General features: G+C 46.4%; 1 protein-coding gene across 2 annotated transcripts in view; it reads left to right on the top strand.

The window, feature by feature from the left end:
• The window catches only part of Rfx4 (regulatory factor X4), a 145636-nt gene that overhangs the window by 11701 nt on the left and 108453 nt on the right, over positions 1–25482 (top strand). For both annotated transcript variants that reach the window (XM_036169693.1, XM_036169694.1), the window contains exon 2: positions 11333–11419. In XM_036169693.1, coding sequence (XP_036025586.1) covers positions 11333–11419 — 87 coding nt within the window. The remainder of the gene's footprint in view (positions 1–11332; positions 11420–25482) is intronic.

A 25482-nucleotide genomic window follows, 5' to 3' on the forward strand; every position in this document is an offset into this window, starting at 1 on the left:
AGGGAGGGAAGGAAAAGGTAGAGGAGAGGGAGGAAGCAAGGAGCAGGGAGGGAAAGAGGAAGAGAGAAAGGAAGGAGCTGTTGGTATGAGCAAATACCGGGAATTGTTACCTCAATTCTATCGTTTTTTTCTAGAATTCCTTCAGAGCTGTGTAAAACACTCACTCTGCATTGGCTGTGTTGGCTCTCACATGATACAGGCAGATTAGTGGTTTTCATGAGGGACACCTGGGTTTAGGGAAGTTCATTGCCTCCAGCCCTGCAGCCGTGCAGGGAGTGGTGAGGCTAGAACTCTTCTCTAGCCCCTGACTCCTAGTCCTCTCCTGGGCAGGGGTGTCCAGAAATAACATGGCCGAAAGAGAAGTGCGAGGTTCTCAGTAATGTTACTGGCATGAACTTGGAGTGGACACTGGGTACGTGTGGCCCAGGGATGGATATGAAGAACAGAGTCACGGGGGACCCTCTGTGATGGAATGTTCAGAGGAAGAGAGAGATGACAGGTTCCTGGTGACACATCCCATCTGTGGACACATGGACAGTAGCCTGGGAAGTAATGAAGACGAAGGAGAAGTAGTTTCTAGAAGGCATGGTACTGTGGGCAGATAGGGATCTCTTTCAGCATTGAAAACCCCCGACCTCTACAGTAGATGAGCAGGGAATGTTTCGCCCAGAAGGATCTGTTTGTTGGTAGCCTGTCTCAGAAGTTCAAGTCCAGTTGAATCTACTTGGGGCCTATGGCCTGGGGTTTCAGGGCTATGAGCATCACTTGACAGAGCAGTGGAGAAGAAATCTAGACATATTGACCACCAAGGATCTGACAATTTTGATTTTCTAGGAGTTCTAACAATGTTATAATATAGACACTGAAAATTTTATATCAGTTGATGTTAGGTAGTGGTAGATTTGGCCCCCAGAAAAGAAGAGGGTGATGAAATTTGTCCAGGCTGGGACTGTGCTTGTTTAATCCTCACACTAGTCTCTGTTTATAGAGATCTGCTCTGACGTTGGACTCATCCCCCCACAGGAGACAGGGTTGAGCTCTGTCCTCCTCTCTGGTCTCAGCACATTTCTGTGAGTTGGTAACTGGACAAATATCACGGGGGAAGGGAAGAGGGTTCCTTATTAGCTCTTACACCATGCCCAGAATGACTCTGTGAGTCTCTGCCTGCTTTAGAGTTGTACACTGAGAGTTCCTGAGATGGGAGGAAGTACAATGCACAGCCACTGTTTGGTTGGCGGGAGTTGGGCCACTAGTCATGTGACTGTGGGTAAAGAGTTACACCAGAGTCTGCAGCTCAGTGGAATGTTTTTAGTTCTCCTTGGAGTTCCCTGTGTGGATTAGTGACGGGTGTGAGCACTAGTGTGGGATTTTCTTCTTTTGCACATCCCTTCCTTCCTTCCTCACCACGTCCGTCCTGGGGCAGCAACCCTGTGGTGTCCCATGGCAAAGGATAGTTATGAATGGTCAAGCACAAAATCGTGAACTTAAAACATTATGAGGCTTTATTGCTCGTTGTTTGTTTTGTTTTGCAGTTTTATTTGGGCAGGACAGGTGACAGTTACACACTTGTTGAAAGTAAACTGTGGATGACATCGTGTCTTAATGTCAAAAGGTCAGGCATGCCTGATAGACTCATGCAGTTGATTTCCTCCCGAGGGGACTGTGAAGTCTCAGTTGGCCCTAATAAGGCTTCTCAATATTAAACGTGCCCAATGTAGATAATACCTGTCACAGCTATCCCCCATGACCTCCTCTTTCTCCAAGCCTCCCTTCTAAGGTCGTGTTTAGGCAGTGCCAGATGGCGATGCCCACAGGTACTTTGCCTATCTCCTACTCTACTCAAAACTGCTGAAAGGTTCCCAGTCAGCTGCTGAACAAAAGCCAGACTCCTTAGCCAGCACTGATGGCAGAGCCAGGCTTGGATATGTGCAGGCCACAGCATCGCAGAGTGCTAGATAGAGCAGGCTCTGTACGCACATGCAGGAGGAAACGCCTTACTGAGTGTGAGCAGTGACTGCCAAGGTGCCTGTTAACTCAACTCTTTTATTATATTTTAGTGTGTGTGTGTGTGTGTGTGTGTGTGTGTGTGTGTGTGTGTGTGAAGTTCATGTGCAGATGTCAATTCTGACATATAGAGGTCAGAGGATAACTTTCGTTTTCTTTTTTTTCTTTTACTGAATATAGATTCTTCCCTCACATAATACACCCTAATTATGTTTTCCTCTACCTCTACGCCTCCCCGTTCCTCCCCCATCTCCTCTCCCCTCTGGATCCACTCCATTTCTGTCTTTCATTAGAACAGAACAGGCTTCTCAGAGATATTGTCTGGCTGTTGGTCTATATTTGTTCCCACCTGCTGCAGGAGGAAGCTTCTCTGCTGATGGCTGAGCAAGGCTCTGATCTATGAGTATAGCAGAGTATCGTTAGGAATCATTTTTATCACTTATTTGTTTTTGTAAGACTAATAGTGTTGGGTTTTACTCTAGGCCCTCGGTCCCTGGGCCATCTAGTCTCAGGTTCCCAGTCACCCAAGCAGTGTTGGGTAAGGGTTCCGTCTTGTGGAGTGGGCCTTATATCAAATCAGATATTTGTTGATTACTCCCACAAGCTTTGTGCCACCATGGCAGAACAGATTGTAGATCAAAGGCTTTGTGGCTTGCTCAGTGTTAGTTTCTCTTTTGGCAGCATGCAAAGAACCTTCCCAGGCCAAAGACACTAGAATGTGGGGTGGAAGCTCTGTGTGGGCATCAGCTCGACTGCTCCATGTTCAGAAGTTCTGTGGGTGCTGTCTTCAGCAATGGGGCTTTGCTGTCAGTTTGGGGAGAGCAACCTGTTGTCTTAGCAACAGCCCTGGGTTGTTTGGGAATTCCCATGGGACCCCTTTGGCCAACATCTCAATTAGATAAAACCCAATCCTAGTACTGGAAGCTTCTTTGGTGACAAAAGATGGCCAGTTAGGACTCTGTCTCCCCCATTATTTGTGATTTCATTTAGATCACCTTCATATATGTATATATTTTAGGAAGTTTCTACTGTATTAGGTTTCCATACTACCCCTCAAATGCTCCTTAATTTAGCTGTTTCTCCCCATATTTCTTCCCTCAAACCTCTCCCCCCACTTGATCCTCCCATTCCAGCCCCCCCAATCCATCCATAGTTATCCATCCTACTTCCCTTTTCTAACAAGTCTATTTATACCCTTTAGTCCCTTACTCTATACCTTCCCTCTGAGGTCCTACAATTGTAGCTTGGTTATCATTTGGCTAGTTATCACAGCTAGTATCCACATATAAGCAGGTACATACCGTATTTGTCTTCTGGGTCTGGGTTACCTCACTCAAGATGATTTTTCTCTAGTTTCATTCATTTGCCTACAAATTTCATGATTTCACTTTTTAACAGCTGGGTAATACTCCATTGTGTGAATGTACATTTTCTTTATCCATTTTTTGGGTGAGGGACATTTAGATTGTTTCCAGTCTCAGACTATTATGACTAGAGCAGCAACAAACATGGTTGAGCAAGAGTCTTTGTTGTAGGATGAGGTGTCCTTTGGGTACATGCCCAAGAGTGGAATAACTGGATCGTGAAGTAGATCAGTTCCCATCTTCCTGAGGAACCACCACACTGATTTCCACGGTGATTGTACAAGTTGACACTCCCGCCAGCAATGGATGAGTGCTCCAGTTACTCCATGTCAGAGGACAACTTAAGAGTTGGTTCTCTCTGTCCTGTGAGTCCTGGGAATTGAACTGCGGTCCTCAGGCTTTGCAGCAGGCACCTGTCTCCATGGCCAGCCTGTCAGCTTCCTGAGTCTGTTGTCCTGTCTCAGGCACTTTGCACATGCTGCTCCTTCGGGGACCCTCCCTTCCTCCCTCTTTGATGTGTCCACAACTCTCCCCCTCTTTTCTGTGCCTTCTATGTTAACTCCTTAGCTGTCCCTCGGTGTCACTTCCTCTAAGAAGATTCCTGACACTTAAAATAGGTCAGTTGTGTGGTTTTCCTTCCCTGTGGCACAGGGAGTTATATCTTTTATTGTGTGATTATCTACAACCAAGCTAAAAACTCGAGCCTTCTGTGAAGACACTGTGTCTGTGGTGTATGGCCAGCACCAGGCACATGATCCTCTACAGAGAGCCGACAGGTTAAGAGTGGGATGGATGAATATAAATTCCTTCATAGGCTGGCCTTTTGGAGCCCCTGCGGTTCAAGTCATCCTTGGAAAGCTGCAGAGAGAGTTCAGATGGCTTCTTAGAACATTGGGATAAATGTGGAGTTCTACCCTTGGCCACCAAGTCCCTGCAAGCTCCAGCCCTTCCTCACTCCCTGTTTTTCTTCCATGCCTCCCTCTTCCCCATCCCAGTGGTCTCCTGGATCCTCCTCAGTCTCCAAGCCCACTTCCTGCCTTGGGCCTGTGCCCTCCAGCATCACCTCCTCAGACCAGCAGTTAGTGTCCCTGCTACCTAAAACAGTACCTCAGGTCTGTGTTATCCCATTCTGTGGCTCTTCCCACTCTTAACACTCTGAAGTCATCTCCTTTGTCTGTTTGTCAGTCTGCACTGTAGGACCCAGGTCCTCTGAGCCAGGACTTCTGGTCTGTTCATCACTAGAACTTTAGCTTAGTGTAGCGTAGGCACCACAGCAATGTTTGGTGAGCGTGGGAAAGAATGAAGGTAAACAAGAGGTGGGACTGTCTTTGTGGTACAGCCCCTTCCTGGATGGAACCCAGGGGCCCCTGGGCTAGGGCCTGTGGTGTTGCCATGGCAACCACTGACCTGAAGAGCCCTTTGGAGAGGCCACAGCTGCTGCCTCCTAGGGTCCAAATTCTCCTGTGTGTCCCCACCAATGTGGAGCCAGGGAAGAGAAAAGAGAGCCTGGGGAGAATAATCAAGAGGAAAGCATGCCCTGGTGCTGGGGGTGGTAATGACCTGGGCTCTGGGGGAGGGACCTGAGGACAGGTGCTCCTTGACTGTCATCTGTGTGACATATCAACTCTTTTATGTAGTGTTTCTACAGTTGTGGTTCCTAAAATAAGCCCCAGGACAGTGTCCTGAAAGACTGCTTCTCCAAAGAGCATGAATAACCTTCTATTAAAAACCTGGTGACACCCCCGTCAGGCAACCTCTTCTCAGGCATTGCCTAAGACATTCCTGCCATCACCAGTTCCTCAGAAGCGGAGCTCTGTGCTTCCTAGTAACACTCCTACTGACAGGGCTGGTTGCTTCCCAGCTGCTAGCATGTTTCCTGGTGAGCCAGGCCTTTGCAAGCAGCTCCTAAGGCATCACCTCATACCCATGTCCTTCCTACCGAGTCCCTGGACCATAGATTGACAGACTCTCCACCTTTCCCAGAACCCACCTGGCCTTACACTGCTCTGTGCCATCGTCTCTGACCACACTCCTCTTACCTAAAATGCCTCTCTTTCCTCCTTTATCTGACTGGTGGTGAATTCTTGAGGGATCAGCCAAACTGACTTGTCTGTGAGGCAGAAACTCTTCTCTCAGCCGCAGCATCTTCGTATACACGCTGCTTGTTTACAGAGGCCATTTGCCGAGAGTCACAATGCTTGAAGTTAGACAGACCCAACCGACGTGGCTGGATTCTCCCTGTCTGCCTTAGCTTTCTTCCAGCAAATCAGAGTCAGTGGACTCTCTGTCTTGGTTTCTCTGGGGAGTAGAGATGAGGCTGGTGCCACAGAGTATCTGGCATGTGGCGAACACATGGTCACTGCTACAGTTCATGTGCCCACTGACTGACTGGCCTTGTCTCTCACCAGTGTGTTCCTGGGTTCTGGGAGATGGCACCTTCTCTGTTTTCCTAGGACCCATGAGGCCAAGTGGTTTACGTGCTTTGCCATGTCTATTTCAGGGCATCTTTGGAGAACCCTGGTAGACAGGGATTCAGGAACCCATCACCACATAGCCAGTGAGTGGTGAGGCTGGGACTTGAACTCAAGTTCCCTAACCCTAAACTTGGCAATCTACCAAGACCTCTTCCCTTCACCTTGTACCGACTATATCACCCTTGATTCCTCCATGTCAGCTACCTAGACCTTAATTTGAACACGATGTTGCCCCTTCTGACTCCTTGAAGGGCTTGTTCCCTTGCTGACTTCTCTGCCCAAATTCCTCTTCTTCTGAGGACTTTTCTGACAGAGGATCTTCCTGTCTGTCATTCCAGCTGCTGTCTTTTGTTCGTTTGGTTTTTGGTTTTTTGTTTGTTTGTTTTGGTTTTTATTAGTCACCCCTGCCAACTGGTTACTTAACTGTCCTTAACTCTTGGGGACAAGCTATTGAACAAGGCGAATAAAGTTGTTACAGTTTGATGAGGAAAATAAATTATAGAAAGCAAATAAATAGGCCTTGAGGCCCTAGTCCACTGGAGATAACTTGGGTTCTGGTTGAATAACTTCTATTAGAATTACAAGAAAGGCATGTGGCAGCCATCTTCACAGCTGGCCTTACTTTATAGTTTCCATATCTATAAATAGAAATACCGAAACATGGTGAGACCATTGTTCTGAGGTTTTACTTAGACCAATATATGACAGTGCCCTCTTAGTGACATGTGGCACATGGTAGGTAGGAAGGAATGTACCTGACAGTGTTTGTTTAGTGTGTGCAACATTTCTGTGGCCAGGCATAGTATGCAGCTGGGTTCAAAATGGTAAACGGAATCTGGAGCACATGCCTGGAATCTCGCATATGGGAGGTGGAGACAGGACTGAAAATTAGAGGCCAGCCCGGGCTGTATCATGAGACCTTGTCCAGAAAAAGGGAGGAGGCTGGGGAGATGGACCAACGGTTAAGAACAATTCTTGCTCTTTCAGAGGACCTGAGTTTGGGTCCCAGCACCCACATGGTGGCTCACAGCCATAAGTAACTCTAGTGCCCCCGGATGTGACCTCTGAGGGCACTGGGCACACATGTGATATATATCTACGTATGGGCAGGGAAAACATTCAGAGACGTCAAACAAATCTAAAGGTTCTTTTGAAGTTGGAGAATAGAAATTCGAGGGTCCTCCTCTCAGGAGTTCAGGAGATAATGTCGGCTTTGCTCTTAGGTGGCCGCAGAGGCCAGAAGCCAGTCTTTTCGTGTTCTCGTTACACACAGCTTTTCTCTAGTACAGCTTCTTACTTTAAAAAGGGATACTTGTTGAGTTTTGCTTTTTCTAAGTTGGGAGGTGGCCTTTGATGTGCTGTGCTTTTCATGGCCTCCACGATGAGGAAGATTAGGAAGTTCTGCAGCTGTGTGGACAGATCTACTTATAAGCCACACACTCTTCAACATCTTATGGCAGTAGTGCAGTGTGTATTGGGCAAGGCTGGGCACTGTATGCTTGATTCTAGTGGGGAGTCCGAAAAAGAACCGAATGCACTCGGCTCCTGCGTTGTGTGAGCTCTGAGCTGACGAGCCTGCCACACCTGACAAAGGCTGACAGAGAACTAGGCAAGCAGATTTAGCAAAAAATTGTCATGTGTAGGTAGAGTTAGCGAAAGTTCTGACACAAGTCAGGTTGTGCTTGAAGCTGCAGCCCTGGCGCTGTCTGGGTGCTGTGTGGGATGAGGGAGAAGGAGGCTCAGCCCACACTTGGAGTACTGAGGCTATGACCTTTGGGTGGTGGTCCTGACCTCTGCCAGCTGGGTAACTTTGACAAATCATCTGACCTCTCTCTCTAAGTTTTAGCTTTCTTACCTCAAAAACGTGCTTCTCCCTCTCCTTGTTCCTCTCCCCCCTCTCTGGTGGTGGAGTATGGATGTGGGAGCCAGAGGTTCTCCACCTTCATTTTTGAGATAGTGTCTCTCATTAACCCTGGAGCTCACTGATTTGGCCCCAGGGTGCATCCTTTGGCTCCCCAGCACTGGGCTGACAGGCATGCTCTCTCGCCAAGCTTCTTACATGGGTGTGAGGAATCTGAACTCAGGGTCTCACGCTTTCTCACTTCACCCACTGAACTGTCTCCCCATCCCTAAAATGTACCCCTAACAACTCCTAGTTCATGAGTTGTTATGATGATCCATAGCCCGATTTGACAGTGTGGAACACATCATAGGCATTCAATACAGGCTGCCTGTGGTTACTGAATCCTATACTACAGAGGTAGATAAGCAAAGGGCCTCATTGAAATTCAATATGTATGTCATTCTGGTTGAGAATGGCAAACTTCAAGCTGTCTCATCCCCCCCAGTCTGGATTGCAAGACTCTTGGAAGCCTGGGCTCTCCAATTGCTCACCCTACAGTCTGGAGCCATTGAGTTGCCAGATGTTCACAAGGACATTGATTGACTAGAAGATGTTTAGAACCTGGACAGCGACAAAGCAGGAGAAATTTCTTCCAAGAAATAACTGAAACAAGTGACCTTGGACCAGAAAATAGAGAGGTGATGATTGCTTTCCCATCTCTGCACAGACTCAGAGAGACTGGATTTATTTTGAGTGTTCCCTGGAAGAGAGTGGAGAACAGCCTGGCTACAGACACACTCTGCTTAGGGTCAGAGGGAGCCGTGGTGTACAACAGTAGGCAGAAGCTTGATGACATCTCGAGTCTTTTCTTGTCATGGCCCTTTTGACTGGCCCCTGTCCTTGGGCTAGGCTTTCATCCATCTGGTGCTGGGATTGAGTCATAGCAGGAGAACGGGAGAGGAAAATTCTTGCCTGACTTGTGACATAGTGGCCAGGGGCTGGGCCATTCTTGCCTACCTGGTATGGAGAACAAGCTCCTCTCTAATATTGCCAAGTTTTTCAGAACACCTCTCTTATTGCAGGGGTTTCTCATGGCTGGACCAGGCCCTACCAAGGTTAACAGGACTGACGGGTATAATCCAGTAAGTGACAGCAAGATGCTCCCTTGGTTCCTAGTTTCATGAAAGGGAGAAAGAAGTGTATGCGTGTGTGTGTGTGTGTGTGTGTGTGTGTGTGTGTGTGTGTGTGTGTGCGTATGCATGCCTCCACGCACATGAGAGTAGCTGGGTGTGTGTCCTTACCTGAGGATAAGGGATAAGCCCAGAACACTAGCACTGTTCTCTCTCTCTCTCTCTCTCTCTCTCTCTCTCTCTCTCTCTCTCTCTCTGTGTGTGTGTGTGTGTGTGTGTGTGTGTGAATATTCATGTGAATATGTGTGTATGTGTACATTCCTACAGAGAGCAGAGAGCATCTTCAAGTGCCACCCCTCAGGCCTAGTTTTTGAGACAGGGTGCCACTGTCCTGAAGGTCATATTGTAAATGAGACTAGCCTGTCAGCAAGCCCAGAGATCTGCTGTCTCTGCCTCACCAGTGCCAGCATTATAAGCATGTGCTGCCTCGCTGAGCTCAGGCCCTAGTGTTTGCTGTACTGAGCCCTTTTCCCAGCTCCAGATACCGTCTGTGGTGGTGTAGTTTGCTGGAGAAGGATGCCATCACGGCCAGCCACAGGCTGCCAGGGAACTGTGTCAGGGCTAGAACAAGTGAGGAAATCACAGTGGCAGTGTTCTGGGAAAGGCTGGAAAAGGTCCGAGAGACCTATTTGCTTCGGGATATAATGTTTAACAAACACCCACCTCGCACACCCCAGCTTTGAAATGTTACAAGCTTCTGGCTTCTCTGCCATGTGTTTGAGCTTTGTGTCCCGTGATTCCAGCTTCTGCACTCCTCAGGATTGCTCGGAAACACCAGATTTCCATGTCCTCTCAACAAGCTGGCCTTTGTTCCTCTCCTTGGATGTCTCCCCTACTTGTGTGTAATTTTGGAAACAGCTTTTAAAAGAGCGGTTGGTTGGGTCACTCTCCCTGGCGCTGGCTCTCTTCCTCCTCACGTTGTGAAGCATGTTCACCTGCCTGGCTTGCTTAGACAGTTTGTGACCTAAGGCACTCACCAAAGATTTCTTCCTCAGCGTTTGGAAGTACAAGGATTCACATTACTGAGCCTTCCTCTAAGTCCCAAATGCTTTCTAGGAAAAACAGAGACTAAAATCCTTGCATCTGAGAGTGATTTTGATAATTGGATAAGGTTCTCAAAGAGAAAGGACATGGCTTGCTAAGATAGGATGTGCCAGCCTCCACATTCTGAAGGCAATGAGGGCCAGGGGTGGTGATGGTGCACACCTGCAATCCTGACATGAGGTGCCGAAGCAGGGGCATCCCCAGCATGAGTTACATAGTGACTCCAAGGACAAAATGGGCTGCATTTCGAGACCATCTCAAAGGAAAAGAAGGTGGAGAAAGTAACAAGAATATTTAACCACACGGCCAGTCCTGGCTAAGGGCCATATATGTGTATAAAATCACACTGTGAAGAATACAGAATTCTGTGGGGAAATTACGTTTAGGAAGACAAGGCTCAGAAACAGTCACCTACACATAGAATTATAATCACAAACAGTAGCACAGCTTGGCACAGGCTTGACCATTCAGAATATACAAGTGCAGAGGCCTGGAGATTGCCTTTGCAAGCAGGTGTCAGAAAGCGGACTCACTGTGGTTTGTTGTGAAGTACTAGAAAGTGAGTCCTCTAGGCAGAGGTGACATACTTTGAGTATCTCTAAGTAGCTGGTGATGTTTGAGGCGAGAGCTTTCTGGACCCTGCTCAGCTGTTTTCTTCCTGCATCTAACTGTTGCAGAAGAAATGGAGCCTAAGGCAACACATATTCGGCACCATGCTCCAACTCTTCCCTCTGAGGTCATTCGCACTGAACTATGTTGTGTTCAAAGGGGGCAATTGATTGTATGTAGCTGATGAATGATTGGATGAATGGGGGTGTTCTAGAAAATGGAATAAGCATTATGCTATATTATGAAAAATAGACCCCTGGAAGTGGATAGAAAACCATAGTCCTTTAGATTTAAAAGTGCTTCTGGTATCTTAGATTTCCCCTCTCACTCTACTTGGAAGAGTCCCCTTTGGGAACCAGCTGACAAAGAAGGTAACTGCCAGGTTCCCTGCCCTCCTCCACTTCAACCAGATTCCCTGGGGTTTGTTTTATTTGAAGAAAAGAGTCTCTGACTGACAGATAAGTTTGCAAAGCATGACCAGTTGATCAAACTATGGTTTACAAGCCACGTCTCAGGAATGTATGTCATTATAAAGAAAGATGATCCTTAGTTGGTAGTACTAGACTTCGAGTGTTCTAGAATTGATAGATTTTGATCAAGAAATCTTCAAGTGGGTCTTCACATGGCCATGTTCCCTCCAAGCTACTCAGCGACTTAGTAGCCATGGTGTACACGGAGCTCCATGGACAGTCCATTTCTGGTCCAGGCTGACCTATAGGAAAGTTCATGGTCATGTTCTCTAACGGATTTGTTATGCTCCTGTCTACTGTGATTGACTTTTTATTTATTTATTTTCTTCTGTAGAGAGCTGGATTGAACGATGTCTCAACGAGAGTGAGAACAAACGCTACCCCAGCCACACATCTCTGGGGAATGTGTCTAACGACGAAAGTAAGTCTTGAACCCCATTCCTTTATGACAGCCTAGACGAGGCCAGGGTCTGATGAGACTGGGGGGACTTCTGGTTTACTAGTCTAGGGCAAACCACCTGCAACAAGACAGGCTCCAACCAGGAATGTTCTGTAGAGAGTGGAATCCAGTCAAGTGGGCATTGAAATCTGGGTCAGAGCAAAGCCCTGTCTGCAATTTACACACCTGTCTTCCACAGTGGATCTTCTAGGCTGGGTCACCACAGAGCCCACCAGAGTGATGCCATAATTGTGCAAATTCAGACCCTGAAGGAGAGAACACTCTCTGTATCCAGTGTTAATGTAGCTGGGTTATAGGTTACGGCTCTAGAACAACAAATGCCCTTGCTATTAGAAAGTCCAAATGTCATCTGGACCTCAACTAGGAACTGGGGTTAGTTGTAGGATGTAAATCCCCACCTTTACACCTCTCTTCGAGCTTTGACAGGCCTCCTGAGCGCCTTAGAGTTAAGGACCTGTATGATCACCATCAGCACTAAAAGGCGGTGCAGCCCACTATATCACACCTGCTGACCACAAGTACCTTCTCCTTTGGGTGCAATGCTGTCTGAGATCAGTTTTCTCTGAGCCTAAACTGGGACCACCCTGCCGCCAGCTCCCAGGACACTCCTTAAACTGGTGCTGTTTATTATTATGTCGAGGTAGTTTCTTCCTATTCCCAGTCCTCTGAGTGAGTATTTTTTATCATAAAGTGTTAATTTCATCGAGTGTTATCTTCTGTGTCAGTTAATGTGGTCATATGCTTTTCTCTTTCTTATGTTAATGTGGTATATTAATTACATTCATCTTTATATGTTGACCATCTTTGCACTCAAATAATTGATCCAGTTGGCCATTGCAGAGTACTCTGTATTCTTCAGTTTTTATCTGTTCTCTATCCTAGTTCCCAGTGCTTCGTTGGGTGTGTTTGCATCGGTACTCACCAGAGATGCTGGTCTGTAGTTTCCTTTTTCTTACAGTGTCTCAGTCTGGCTTTGGTATCATGGTGACTTTGAGCTTGGAAATGTGCCTGCCTCTTCCATTTTTTTTACATGGGATTTAGGAAGATTGATGCTCTGAACATTCCTGTCTTTGATGGACTCAGGCACTCGTCTCTGCTGTGTTTGTCACGGGACAATTGTATATTTACCCTTAGTAGACGGTTACATGCAGCTTTCTAAAGTAGCTGAGCCGATGTAGACTCCCAGGTGCAGCAGAAGCTTCTGGTGGCCTCCCTGCCAGCTTTTGTTGTACCCGTGCATTTCCATCCTAGCTGTTCACATGAGTGCATGTTATTACTGTGGCTTTAATTTGCAATTCTTGGATACCTAGTGAGTATCTTACCATATGCTTACTGTTCCACAGCCTGCTCATATCTTCTGCCTGAGTGTTTGTAAAGTCACATTGTCTTCCTACACTCTATCTAGGGGGATTTGCCAGGTAAAAGTAGGGTTTTTTTCTCTGTTTGTGGCTTGCCTTTCCACTCTGTGTGTGTGCACATGCATGCACATGTCTGTGCGTGTACGTATGCATATACGTTTGAGGGTGCACACGTATATGCATGGAGGCCAGATGTCAACCTCTGGTGATTTGAAGGAGCTACCCACCCTGGTTTTTGAAACAGGGTCTCTCTCATGGGCCCATTGCTTACCTGAGTAGACTAGGCTGGCTGGCCAGCAGGCCCCAGAGAGTCTCCTCTCTGTACCTCGCCTACACTGGGATTCCAAGTGCCTTCCCCACGCCTGGCTTTTCTCATGGTTCTGGGACTCAGACAAGCACTCGATTGGCTGAGTCTCCCCCACACCCCCTTTTCTCCTAATGTTAACTTTGGAGGGCTTGAACTTCTTCTTCTTTTTTTTTTTTTTAAAGATTTTATTTATTTATTATGTATACAGAAGAGGGTGCCAGATCTCATTACAGATGGTTGTGAGCCACCATGTGGTTGCTGGGAATTGAACTCAGGATCTCTGGAAGAATAGCCAGTGCTTTTAACCTCTGAGCCATCTCTCCAGCCCCGACGTGAACTTCTTAATTGTTGGCTTTTCTTTAGCATTCATTTCTTTTGTGTGTAAGTAGTTGGGGGTAGGTGATGCCTGCCCTGGCACACAGCTGGAAGCCTGAGAACAGATTTGCCAGAGTTAACTTTCTCCATGTGGGTCCCAGGGATGGAACAAGTGCCTTGGCCCACTGAGCCATCCCCACAGCCTCCAGAAGTAATAAAGCCAGTCTATGATGGTTTTCTCTTACAGTTAGTACTTCCTGAATTGAGAGAAACTTTGCTTATCACAAGGTCATGAAGATTTGTTGTTATATAGAATTTTATTATTTTCCCTTTACATCAAACATCCATCTGGAATTTTTGCACGTAAGTGTGAAGGAGATGTCAGAGTTCTTTTTCTATTAGTAATTTTCAACAGACAGAGATCCGTTTCTGGAGAAGACTATCCTTTGCCCACTGACAGGGTTGCTTTGTCAGGAACTGAAGGTCATATGTGCAGGGATCTGGGTCTGCAGAGTTACATTCTGCACTATGGTTCTGTCTGTCTGTCTTGTGCATCACACTGTCTTTGTTACTGCACCTTTATAGGTCGTAGTGCCTGCTAACAAAGACCTCATGATATTTTCCTTTGGTTTTGTTTCTTTGGGGACAGGGTCTCGCTGCTCAGGTAAGGCGAGTCTGCAACTCAGCACATAGCCCAGGCTGGTCTCAGACTTGCAGTCTCTTGCACCTGCTACCCCAGTATAAAGGTTACCCACAGGCCTGACTAGGCCTCACTTTTTTCTTCTTTACTTTTATTTTGGACAATCTATTTCTTTCTTTCTTTCTTTCTTTCTTTCTTTCTTTCTTTCTTTCTTTCTTTCTTTTTAAATTTTTTATTTTTATTTTTTGAGACAGGGTTTCTCTGTGTAGCTTTGGTGCCTGTTCTGAATCTCGGTCTGTAGACCAGGCTGGTCTTAAACTCACAGAGGTCCACCTAGCTCTGCCTCCCAAGTGCTGGGATTAAAGGTGTGCACCACCACTGCACAGATCCACATAGACTTTAGAATCAGCTGGTAATTTTTTTACATCTTGGAAGAAACCCAGCTAAGATTAAAAAAATAGAATTTCATTAAATCTACTAAAAAGGTGGGGAGCCAGGGCATTGAAAAGATGGATCAGCAGTTAAGATCATCATTCTCCCCAGGCCCTCAACTGCCATTTTTTATCATGTCTAGTCTGCTGAAGAGATGGTAAAGGAGTGGGAGGCAGAAAGCCATGAGCTGCTTTGTGAGTTAGTTTGCTCTAAGCAGAGAGGCTAAAGAAACGTGGGAAACAGGCCAGGAAATGTGAGCTTCAGGCTTGTGTTAGCTAGTTTTATGTCAGCTTGACACAAACTACAGTGATCCGAGAGGAGTAAACATCAATAAGAAAATACTTCCAGAAGATCAGGCTGCAAGTAGGGAAGTCTATGGAGCATTTTCTTACTTTCTTTTTTTCCTTTCCTTTTTCTTTTTTCCTTCCTCTTTTTTGAGACAGAGTTTCTCTGTATAGTCCTAGCTGTTCTGGAACTCACTCTGTAGACCAGGCTGTCCTCGAACTTGCATAGATCCACCTGCCTCTGCCTCCCAAGTATTGGGATTAAAGGCGTGTGCCACCAGCATTTTCTTAATTAGTGATTGATGTGGAAGGACCCAAATCATTGTGGATAGGACCACCCCTGGGCTGAATAAGCCACAAGGAGCAAGCCAGTAAGCAGCACCCCTCCATAGTCTCTGCATCAGCTTTTGCCTCTAGGTTCCTGCCTTGCTTTATTTCCTGCCCTGACTTCATTCAAGATGAACATTGATGTGGACACATAAGCAAACTAAATCCTTTCCTCCTCAACTTGCTCTTTGGTCATGGTGTTTCATCATGGTGATAGTAATAGTGACCTTAATTAAGACAGCCCTGTCATGGAGTGACTGGGATTTCTAAGAAGGAACTGCAAATCTGGTGGTCAAGGTGCACTGGAGCACTGGCTTCAGGCAAGGCCATCAGGATGGTTGTTTCAGGCTGACATGGAGTCTCTGGGCATGTGTTCAGAGCTAAGAGGCTCTCCCAGGGCTCCCCTCAAGGTACAGGTTTGAAAAGATGAGGTGCAGGCTATGTTAGTCATGGAGGGAACTGGAGGGACTTGCTCCAGAAAGCAAGAGATCAATGGGATTCTTCCAAACTCCTTCCTTGGCCTTCGGGAGTAGAGCAACATGTGCCATCCAACACATATGTCCTCTAACCCAGACTGCCATTTCCCCCATACTCAAACATCAAAGGATGTTGTTCTTTGCTTTTGCTCTTTTGGGGGGGCCACCACCCAGCTCCCAAATAAATCACACATGGAGGCTTATTCTTAATTATGAATGCCCAGCCTTAGCTTGACTTGTTTCTGACTAGCTTTTCTTAACTTATTCCATCTACCTTTTGCCTCTGGGCTTTTCCCATTCTCTTATTTCTGTAAATCTTACTCTTACTCTGTGGCTTGCTGTGTAGCTGGGAGGCTGGCCCCTGGAGTCCTCCTCCTTCTCTCGTTAATCCTTTCCTCCCAAATTTCTCCTTCTATATATCCTCTCTGCCTGCCAGCCCCACCTATCCTTTCTCCTGCCTCACTATTCAGCTCCTTATTAGACCATTGGGTGTTTTAGACAGGCACAGTAACACAGCCTCACAGAGTTCAACAAATGCAACATAAGCGAAAGTAACACCCCTTAAAATAATATTCCCCAATGAAAGGACTGTCGCCTCCAGCCTGTTTCTCACTTGGAGTCACAGCCTTCCCCTTCTGCTCTCCTACAATCGGACCACTGCACATACGCCATGTTCCTTGTGGCCCACACTGGGCCCTGCTCCCTCCTCTCCCCTAGTTTCTGATGGTCGCTCTCTTGTCCCACCTCACCTGCCCTGAGGCTTGGCTTCTTCCTTTATTTCCCAGTCCTCCTGACTCACTGTAGCTGGAGGTGACAGGAGTATTCACAGCACAAACAGGAGGCAAAGGCTTGAGCTCAGTAGTGTGACAGCATGGGAAGCGCAGGGTCAGGGTAGGTCACAAGGTGATGACTCACTGCTGTTTTGTTAAAATAGTTCCCAGGTTCAAGGTTATGTAACCAAAAGCCTTCTCTCTCTCTCTCTCTCTCTCTCTCTCTCTCTCTCTCTCTCTCTCTCTCTCCACTCAGCTCACTCAGTGCACCTCAGTTTATTATCCAATTTGAGGTCATGTAACTTCATAAAACGGATTCCAGAGAATAGGAAATGTTGTTAAATCTCATTTGAAATTCCTAACAGGAAAAAAAAAAAAAAAAAGATAAGAAGACTGCTGAGCTTCATCCACTGGGGAGAAGATGGGGTGGGGAGGTAGGTTTGTCTCCCAGACCTGCTTCATAAATCCATCAAGCTGTGGGCAAAAGCAGCCTGACAGTGGCAGAGAGAGCACAGATAGTTGCTAGGCTGGAGAATGCCTTAAAGTCAGAAACAAGGGATGTCTCCTACAGGGAAATCTCCATTAGCTGCTTTTTATAATCACCACCACCAGCACCAGCAGTAGCAGCACCATCACGATCATCATCAGTGTTTGTGGTGGTGGGGATAGAACCCAGGGCCATGCATGCAAGGCAAGCATTCTACTGTCAGGCCACGCCCTCAGCCTCTGGCTGCGTTTCAAGACTGGAATTGCCTTCCTGGGTGCCAGCATAGTGCAGGGATGCAAGGCTGCCAGTGGAGCAATGAGACATCAGTGTATAGATTGACTTAAGATGCCCACATGTTCCTTCCTTCCTGGGCCTCAGCTCTGTTCCCACATCAAGGGTTTCCCAGACTGACCTCAGGGTCCATTCCGTCTGTCTGCCCTCTCCAGCCCACTATCCCTACCCTCAGTTGGTGGGAAAGAAGGTGTCCGCTCTCTGTGCTCTGATCCTGTCCTGGGCCCTCTACTCCTCCCTCAGTTACCTAGGGCCAGGTTTCATCCAGAGGAGCCTGGAGCACAGAGCCTGGGCCAGAAGGTGGGAAAAGACCTTGCTGGAGCCCAGGGAAGGAGGGAAACAAACAGCCTGGAGAGCTGGGCCAGGCCTCAGGGTCAGAGACCCTGGAAGCACTTAGCTGTTGGAGGACACTCTTCCTTTAGATGACCCCTCCTCATGGTCAGGAGGGGTCCCTCCAACTTTAGCTCCTCAGCAGTGGCCACTTTTATCCATTCTTTTTTGTTCTTTAAATTACATTTTTAAAATTTAGTTAGCTAGTTAGTTAGTTTGTTAGTTAGTGGAGATCAGAGGTCAACTTGCAGGGATCATCTGTCTGCTTTCATCAAGTGGTTCTTGGGTCTTGAACTCATACCCTCAGTCTTGGCTGCAAGTGCCTTTATCTACTGACCCATCTCATTATCTCCACTTTTTTCATTTGAAAAATACATTTCCCCAGTATTTCTTCATGCAAATAAGAACTGTGAATGTATGTTCCTTATCACTGCCTTTTCTTTCACACAAATAATAGCACTTTCTGTGCACGCAGGCTGTGTTGTGACTTGATGTGCTCATTTCTGGATCAGCCTAGTGCTCTGTGTTGGTAAGAGAGAAGTCACCAAGCACAGTGGCGCTAACTTTTAACGCCACTGCTTGGGAGGTAGTTACAAGAGGATCAGGTGTTCAAGGCCATCCTTGGCTATACAATGAGTTTGAGGCTAGCCTCAGCTACATGAACCCTGTCACAAAAGTGGGGGAGAAAGAGAGAGAGAGAGAGAGAAAGAGAGAGGTGGGGGGAAGGAAGGAAGGAAGGAAGGAAGGAAGGAAGGAAGGAAGGAAGGAAGGAAGATAAAGACAGACCATTTGCTCAGCTTTAGGAGCTTTTGTATCTCCCCCACATGAGAAACAGCAATCCCCACTTCATAATAAGAGTAGTGGAGACCTGAGTGTTGAAAGTGAAGCCATTTCTTTCATGGCCTTGCAAAGGGCATCAGCCCACAGAAAAGGCAAATCACGGCTGGCGTGCCAATTTGGCACAACATGGTGGGTTCATAATCTTAAGTGCATTTCCTGCTCCTTGTGTTACATTGGCTGAGGTCTTCAGGGAGGTGAATCTTTCTAGGACAGTCCTCACCCCAAATTCCTCTTCTCCTGGGCCTCCAGATCTCCTCCCCATTTCTGAATTGGGGGCTTTGTCATTTAGCAAATTGTCTGTAGCTTTTCAGCCCTTAGAGAAGGTAAAAAGTGCCCAGGTGAGTAGGTGCCAGCTTCTGGCTGGGGAAGACAGGGATCTGGTGCCTCCCACTTGCCTGTCGTTCACAGATGCTTTAAGCCTGCCTCAGACTGAAAGTGGGCCATGATGCCTCATTTCTTGCTCTCACCGACAGTACATGCTTTGCCCATTTTTCTTCTGGGCTCCGGGTCTTTCTCCTCCTGGTTTTGAGGAGTTTGCTTTTGTGGTAGGCAGATGAGCACCCTATGTGCATCACGATTACAGTTTTTCCAAGAGAGCCATCATCTTTGAAAATTATTGCACATTTTCTATTCCCTCACATAGAAAATTTTGAAATTTTTTTGCAGTGAAAATGTATCATTTTTTTCTTGTACAGCTTTTAGTGTTCATATCTGAGTTAGGTGGGCCCCTCCCTAGACAGAGGCTCTGGGGGAATTCACCCAGAGGAAGGAGAGGAAACAGGTAGGTTGCTCCTCAGAGTGATGTTGCCAACATGACTGTTTTGTCTGGGACTCAGCTCTGTTCCCACAGGGAGAAGGATTTGTTGCTAAGGGCTGGAGTCATGGCCAAGAGCCTGGGTGCAACACATCCAGCTCATCAGCAGAGGCTCTTAGGAAGCTGGAGGAGGTGAGTTAGGGGAAATGAAACATTTGCCAACTGCCCGTCCCCAACAGGTGAGGCCTGGCCAGGTGTGGACAGGCCAACACAATAAAGGAAATAGAATTAGAACTTGGAAGTGAAACTCAAGACTCACATGAACTTGAACTGTCCCTCTTTTGAGTTGAAGAGGTAATTAATTAATTTAGAGACTTTCTCCCACCACATTAAACTTTGCGAATCAGCCTCAAGGCAGGAAATATTCTAGAGCAGGTACCTGGCTATGGCAAATTGAATCAGCACAGGGCTGAACCTCTAGGGAGAAACAACAGGTAAGAACTACACTCTTTAAACCTTCAGCCCAGCATTGCAGGCCAGAAAGAAAGCCAGGCTCTACATGTCTGAGTCTGGGAGGCTTTAACAAGAGTGGGGTGGGATCATTGTCTTTACCTCACCCATAGCCATGTGACCTTAGACAAATCGCTGCACTTCTCTGGGCCTCCCTTTCCTCCTTTGTAAGAGAAGAAAATGCTAATAATGTTCTCTGGTGTTGGTAAACACTAATCACCATAGGTGCTGCATTTGGCGTTATGTGAGTGTCCACTCTCTAGGGCAGCTGTGAGAGCGTTCTTCTCTGAGAGCTTAGCGTATTCTTGGCCCCTTACAAGTCTTCCATGTATGCCCTGCATGTTGTTACTTGGTATGCTTTCTGAAGCCAGCGGGAAGGGCTCAGCCTTTAGTTTTGTATTTTTCAAGTCATTGCTTCATCCCACAAACACTTCTGAGCCTTTGCTGTGTGTTGGTGTCGTGTGTTGCCAGGTCTGCACCCTCCAGGATGTGTAGCCCAGCAAGGCTACAGTTGGAGGCTTGTGTCATCCCAGAATTTGAATGCTGACACTTCATGACCAAAGTGATAATATTTAGAGGTGGAGGTCTGGGGGACTGGTTAGGACACGAAGGTGGGGGTCCTCAAGAACGGAATGAGAGCCATTATAAAAGAGGCCACAGAGAGCCTCTCACCCATTCGGCTACAAGAAAGAGTAAAGTACACGCTAAACAGTTCCTGTGCACCAGGAAGAGATCCCCCACCAGGTGTGGAATCTGTCTGTACCTTGATCATCTTGGACTTCTCAATGCCCAGGAGTGTGCAAAAGGACATTGTGTTATTTATAGGCCATCTAGTCTGTGGCATTTTGTTACAGAAGCCAGAAGAGACTAAGACAGTCGTGGAGTAGTAATCCTATCCAGAGATGAGGGCTCTGCTAGGGAGAGACGAGGGACTATGGGGCCACTGAGTCAGTGCAATACCTCTGCAGGACTGAGACCTGTGTGGTGGCCGTCTTGGAGAAACTGCATTTTTTAGAGGCTCAGGGAGCATTGAGATCGCACGCATACTGAGCAGGGGGAGGTCAGAGTCCAATGTGTTTGGTGATCTCTTCTTTACAGATGAGGAAGTGATAGATTGAAAGACTTCTTTGGGTCACATGACCAGCACCTTGTGGAGCCAGGATCTGAGCCTAGAGGTAGACGAAAGTAAAGGAAGAGGTGCAGAGGGGCCTGTGCTGTGTTCAGGACCGTAACTGTGTTTTCCTAGGGGTTCTCCGAAGCAGACTGCTGCCCTGGCTTTAGCTGGTGGGCACTGGAGAGTAAAGGCGCCAGGAATCCCACTGGCCTGACATTGCACCTTGCATATGGATCTTACTTGACCTGAGGCCCTTCAGCCTAGCCAGTTCCTAAAGTTTACAGAGGCGCTGGGCAGCATCAGTTCCTAAACTCTGCAGAGGCGCTTGGCCAATTCCTAAAGTCTGCAGAGGCGCTGGGCAGTTCCTAGAGTCTGCATCACACAGGGCTATTCCATCTCACTTAAACAGCTTTCCTGCCTGCTTTGGGCTGATGGCTCCTTCAGATCCCAAGCCAGGCTCACATCCCACCTTCTTTGTTACCATAGCATCCTGGACCCGACCTCTACAGTGCCTGCCCAGAACTTGAACTTTTTTAGCTGATTTAAAAAAAAATTGAAAATAGATTTTTTTTTAAATACAGTATATTGTGATTCTGGTTTCTCTTCCCCAACTCTTCCCAGATCCTCCCCACTTCCCCACCCACCAAAATCTACACTCTTTCTTTCTCTCTCATTAGAATACAAACGGGCATCTAAAAATAAGAAGATAAAATAGAGACAAATCAGGACAGGACAAAATGAACAAAAGAAAAGACTCAAAGAAAAAGCATAAAACACAGATATAGACAGAGACACACACATCTGCATACAAATAAAACCTATAAAAACAAAATGGGAAACCATAATATATAAACAAAAGATCTGTAAGGTAAAAACCAAACCAAAACAAAAATCTCCAAAAATTCCACTGAGTTCATTTTTTGTTGGCCATCTACTGCTGGGCATGGGGTTTGGCCTTACGTGTGGCTTGTATACCCAATGAGACTCTGTTGAAGAAAACTGATTTTTCCTTTTTTTGGCAGATAATTTGAGCTCGTGAGAGCAGAGGCTGTGTCTGCTTTTTTTCAGCCTTTACCCCTGGCTAAGATACAGTAGACATTCAATAAATACTTGGCGGGGTTGGAAGTAACCAGTCCTTCAGGAGAATTAGGATTTGTAGTCAGCATCTATGGGTAAGGCCTGGAAGTCACCCTTTGAGAAAAGGAGCCCAGGCACTCAAAACTAAGCTCAGAGGCACAAATGGCCCAGAGGGCAGAAGGAGCCTGGAGGCAGAAGGCACATGCTTGGTGATGAGGTCAAAGGCCCATACTTTGATGGCTTTGGATGGAACAGTTCCTGCCTAAATATCACCATTACCACCCCAGGACGAGGCACTGAGTATCAGCCCACATTTACCAACAGTTTGGACCATGGGAGTTGTCTAGCCTCCACACAACTTTGTTCCTTAATTTATAACTATATACAACTTCCTCTCAGCTGTGCTCACAGGACTCCAGTGACCCAGCCTGTAGGAAGTCCTACATGGTGGCTAGCTCCAGTGCCTTTCAAAGAATATTATTATTATTTGGTATCTTTAAAAACTGTATCTAGTTTTTTAAGTATTTATTTTTATTTTATATGTACAAATGTCTGTTTGCACATATGTCTGTGCACCATGTGTATGGCTGGTGTCTCTAGTGTCAGATGCCTGGAGTTAGAGAGCTGTGGGTCACCGTCTGAGTGCTGGGGACCAAGCTCAGGTTCTCTTCAAGATCCATTGATGCCGTTTTGTCATTTTTTTACTTTGTACACACCACATTGGGAATTACCATTGTTTATAGTTTGACTTCCTCTCTGAATCCAAGAAGTTGAGTATTACCTTACATATTTGTTGATTGCATTCTTTTTTTTAAAAACACAAGAGATTTATTTTTATTTATTTTTATTTTATGTGCATTGGAATTTTGCCATGAGTGTTGAGTCCTCTGGAACTGGAGTTACAGACAGGTGTGAGCTGCTATGTGGGTGCTGGGAACTGAACCCAGGTCCTCTGGAAGAGCAGTCAATATTCTTAATCAGTGAGCCATCTCTCTAGCGCCCTGATTGCATTCTTATGTCAGCCTCAAATCCGTGTTCTTTAATATGCTATAAAACCACCTTTTATGTTGTGGTTTTAAACAACCATAGGTAGCAGAGTTGAAAGTGTTAAGTCCTGAGGCCCTGGCAGGAGGTGACACAAGGTGACTTGGGTCCTCACCTGCCTTTTCAGTGAGCTGGCCCTCAAGGATAGGCATTGGGTGTGGGCTGGATGGTTCAGCTGGGGGGTGAGTATGGCAGAACAGAACCAGATGTGGGAGAGGCTTCAAGCAGGCAACGATGCCCAGGTTAGGCTTGAAGGAACAAGAACTATTCAGAAGGGCTCAGGATGACAAGGCACTGAACAGTGTTGACCCTGTTGAGGATTCTGGCATCTTTGTGCCTGAGAACCCTTAGTGTTTATATCAATACTGTGGTTTGGGAGACAGCACCCAATGGACACGGGTTTTATTAGCTGAGTTATGGTGGCTTTCAAAACAGAGAGACAGCCATTTGGGGGCCCATTAATGAGAGGTACAGTATGGAATTCAGAAGCCCACACCACTCCCTGCTCTGTACCCACAACAATGACCTTGTCCTCAGCCCACCACTCTCTGCCCAGTCACAGGTTTGCTGTCTCTTCCCAACCCTTTACTGTTCAGAGAGTCTCTCACAGATTCCATTTAATTGTGGAAAAACATTTTTCTCAACCCCATATTTTAATCAGAATTATACTGATACCAATCTGCTTTCTTGGAGAAAATATTTTCTGGACTCAACTTCACTGAAACAATTTTAAGGTTTTAGGGAAGAGTTGTTCAGGTGTATGCAACCTGTGGCCTATAGAATCCGTGCCGCAGGATAGTTAATTGGCCTGCCACAAAAGCATAAACTTACGCAAAACATTATGATATTGGCGGGGGAGGGCACAGCTTGACTGCACAGTTCTTGAGCACAGACCTGGTAGATGACAGCATATGTCACAATGTCAAAAGGGCAGATGCCCCTGCTGGCCCCAGCATCTTAGAGCATCTTTACTTTTGTTTTATTTAAGTGATTTTCACAGGGACGAGTTCCTTTCCACTTCAGCGGGCTGTGTCAGATTTTGTTCAGTACATTTGTAGGTTTGGTTGGTATAGTTTCTTTCTCTCTTTCATCTCTTTCTTTCTTTTCCCTTTGCTTGAGATGCTGAGAATGAAACCCAGGGCCGTGCGCGTCTTTGAGGCAGCATCCCACTATGTACCAAACCAGCTATGGACTCTCTCTCTCTCTCTCTCTCTCTCTCTCTCTCTCTCTCTCACACACACACACACACACACACACACACACACACACACACACATTTATCTGTGTTGCGGGCATGCTACAGGTACATATGGAGGTCAGAGAACAACTTCCGGGAGCCTGTTCTTTGCCTCTGTCATGGAGTTCCAGGGTAACTCAGGTCACCCTGAGCTTATGACCATCTCCACTGACGATGAACCGTTAATTCTCCTACCACAGCTTTCTGGGTTTGGATACTACAGGCATGCATGACACCCAGTCAACCTGTTTCTTAAAAGCTAAGTTCTTAGCATGTACTAATTGTATGAAATAATGAATTTCATCATGTTATTTTCATACATGTATATAATTTTCTTTTGAAACTCTCTGAGACTATAGCAATTTTCTTGGGCTAAATTTGTGGATCAAGGAATTTTATGTTGACTCTGCCATTTACTAATCCTCGTTGGGATTTCAATGAAAGACTAACAGCTCTCAGGTGGGCGGAGATTGATTCTTTGCTCTGACTGTTGCATTAAAAGGACTTAGCAATCAGGACCCTGTGGGTCTGGCTGGCCTGATGGTTCTTTTACTAGATGGTAGCTTTTACAGATAAGTGACTTTTACAGATAAGCTTTCTTGGAGAATGCTCATGGAATCCCAGTTAAGAGAAATGTTAAGTTACCTGCCCCAAATAACTTATTATTCTCATTATATATAGTAGACATATATGTATGTATATATATATGACATACTGTAGACATTAGTTATTGTTATTACTATATTTTGAATCTTTGACAAACACATTTGTGTGAGGGGGAGGGATTTGTTTTCTTTCTTATTATACAAACTCTAAGGTAAGTCATAGTGGCTCCTATTTTAATCCTAGCACTCAAGAAGGCTGAGGCAGGATGATTGCCGTGAATTTGAGGTCAGTATAAAAAAATGTTCTACAAAATGTTCTTGACTTTCCTCTTGGACTAAAGACCTTACTTACTTACTACCCAGTCCTTTACAAAAGAGGCTGTATGACTCTGTCCTGCACACTGCCTCTTCTGGCTCTCCAGACCCTACACAACTTCCACAGTCCTAAATTGTCTGCTGTGTTGGGGTCACAAAGAGCATACTATGATGAACGTCTAAGTCTGTCCTAGTCACGCCAACAAAATACCTCAAACGTTCCGGAGACGGCAAGGCCAAGGCGTTTGCTGAGGTTTGGCTCTACTGGGAGCCACTTCCTGGATCAGAGGTGGAGCCTTCTTGGCATGTGCTGGAGGCAGAAGGGACAAGATGGCTCTCTGGGGCCTTTTCATGAAGGCTTTGATCCTATTCACAACGGAGTTGAAGGCCCACCTCCAAACATCGGCTCCTGGGGGTCAGTTAATTCCTAAATGAATACCAGAAGGACACAAACGTTCAGTCCACAGCAGTGAGTGAAGACAATATATTTAAGTCCTCAAACCATAGAGAC

Source organism: Onychomys torridus, chromosome 20 (genome assembly GCF_903995425.1).
Source record: "Onychomys torridus chromosome 20, mOncTor1.1, whole genome shotgun sequence".
In the NCBI taxonomy this organism is placed as follows: Eukaryota; Metazoa; Chordata; class Mammalia; order Rodentia; family Cricetidae; genus Onychomys; species Onychomys torridus.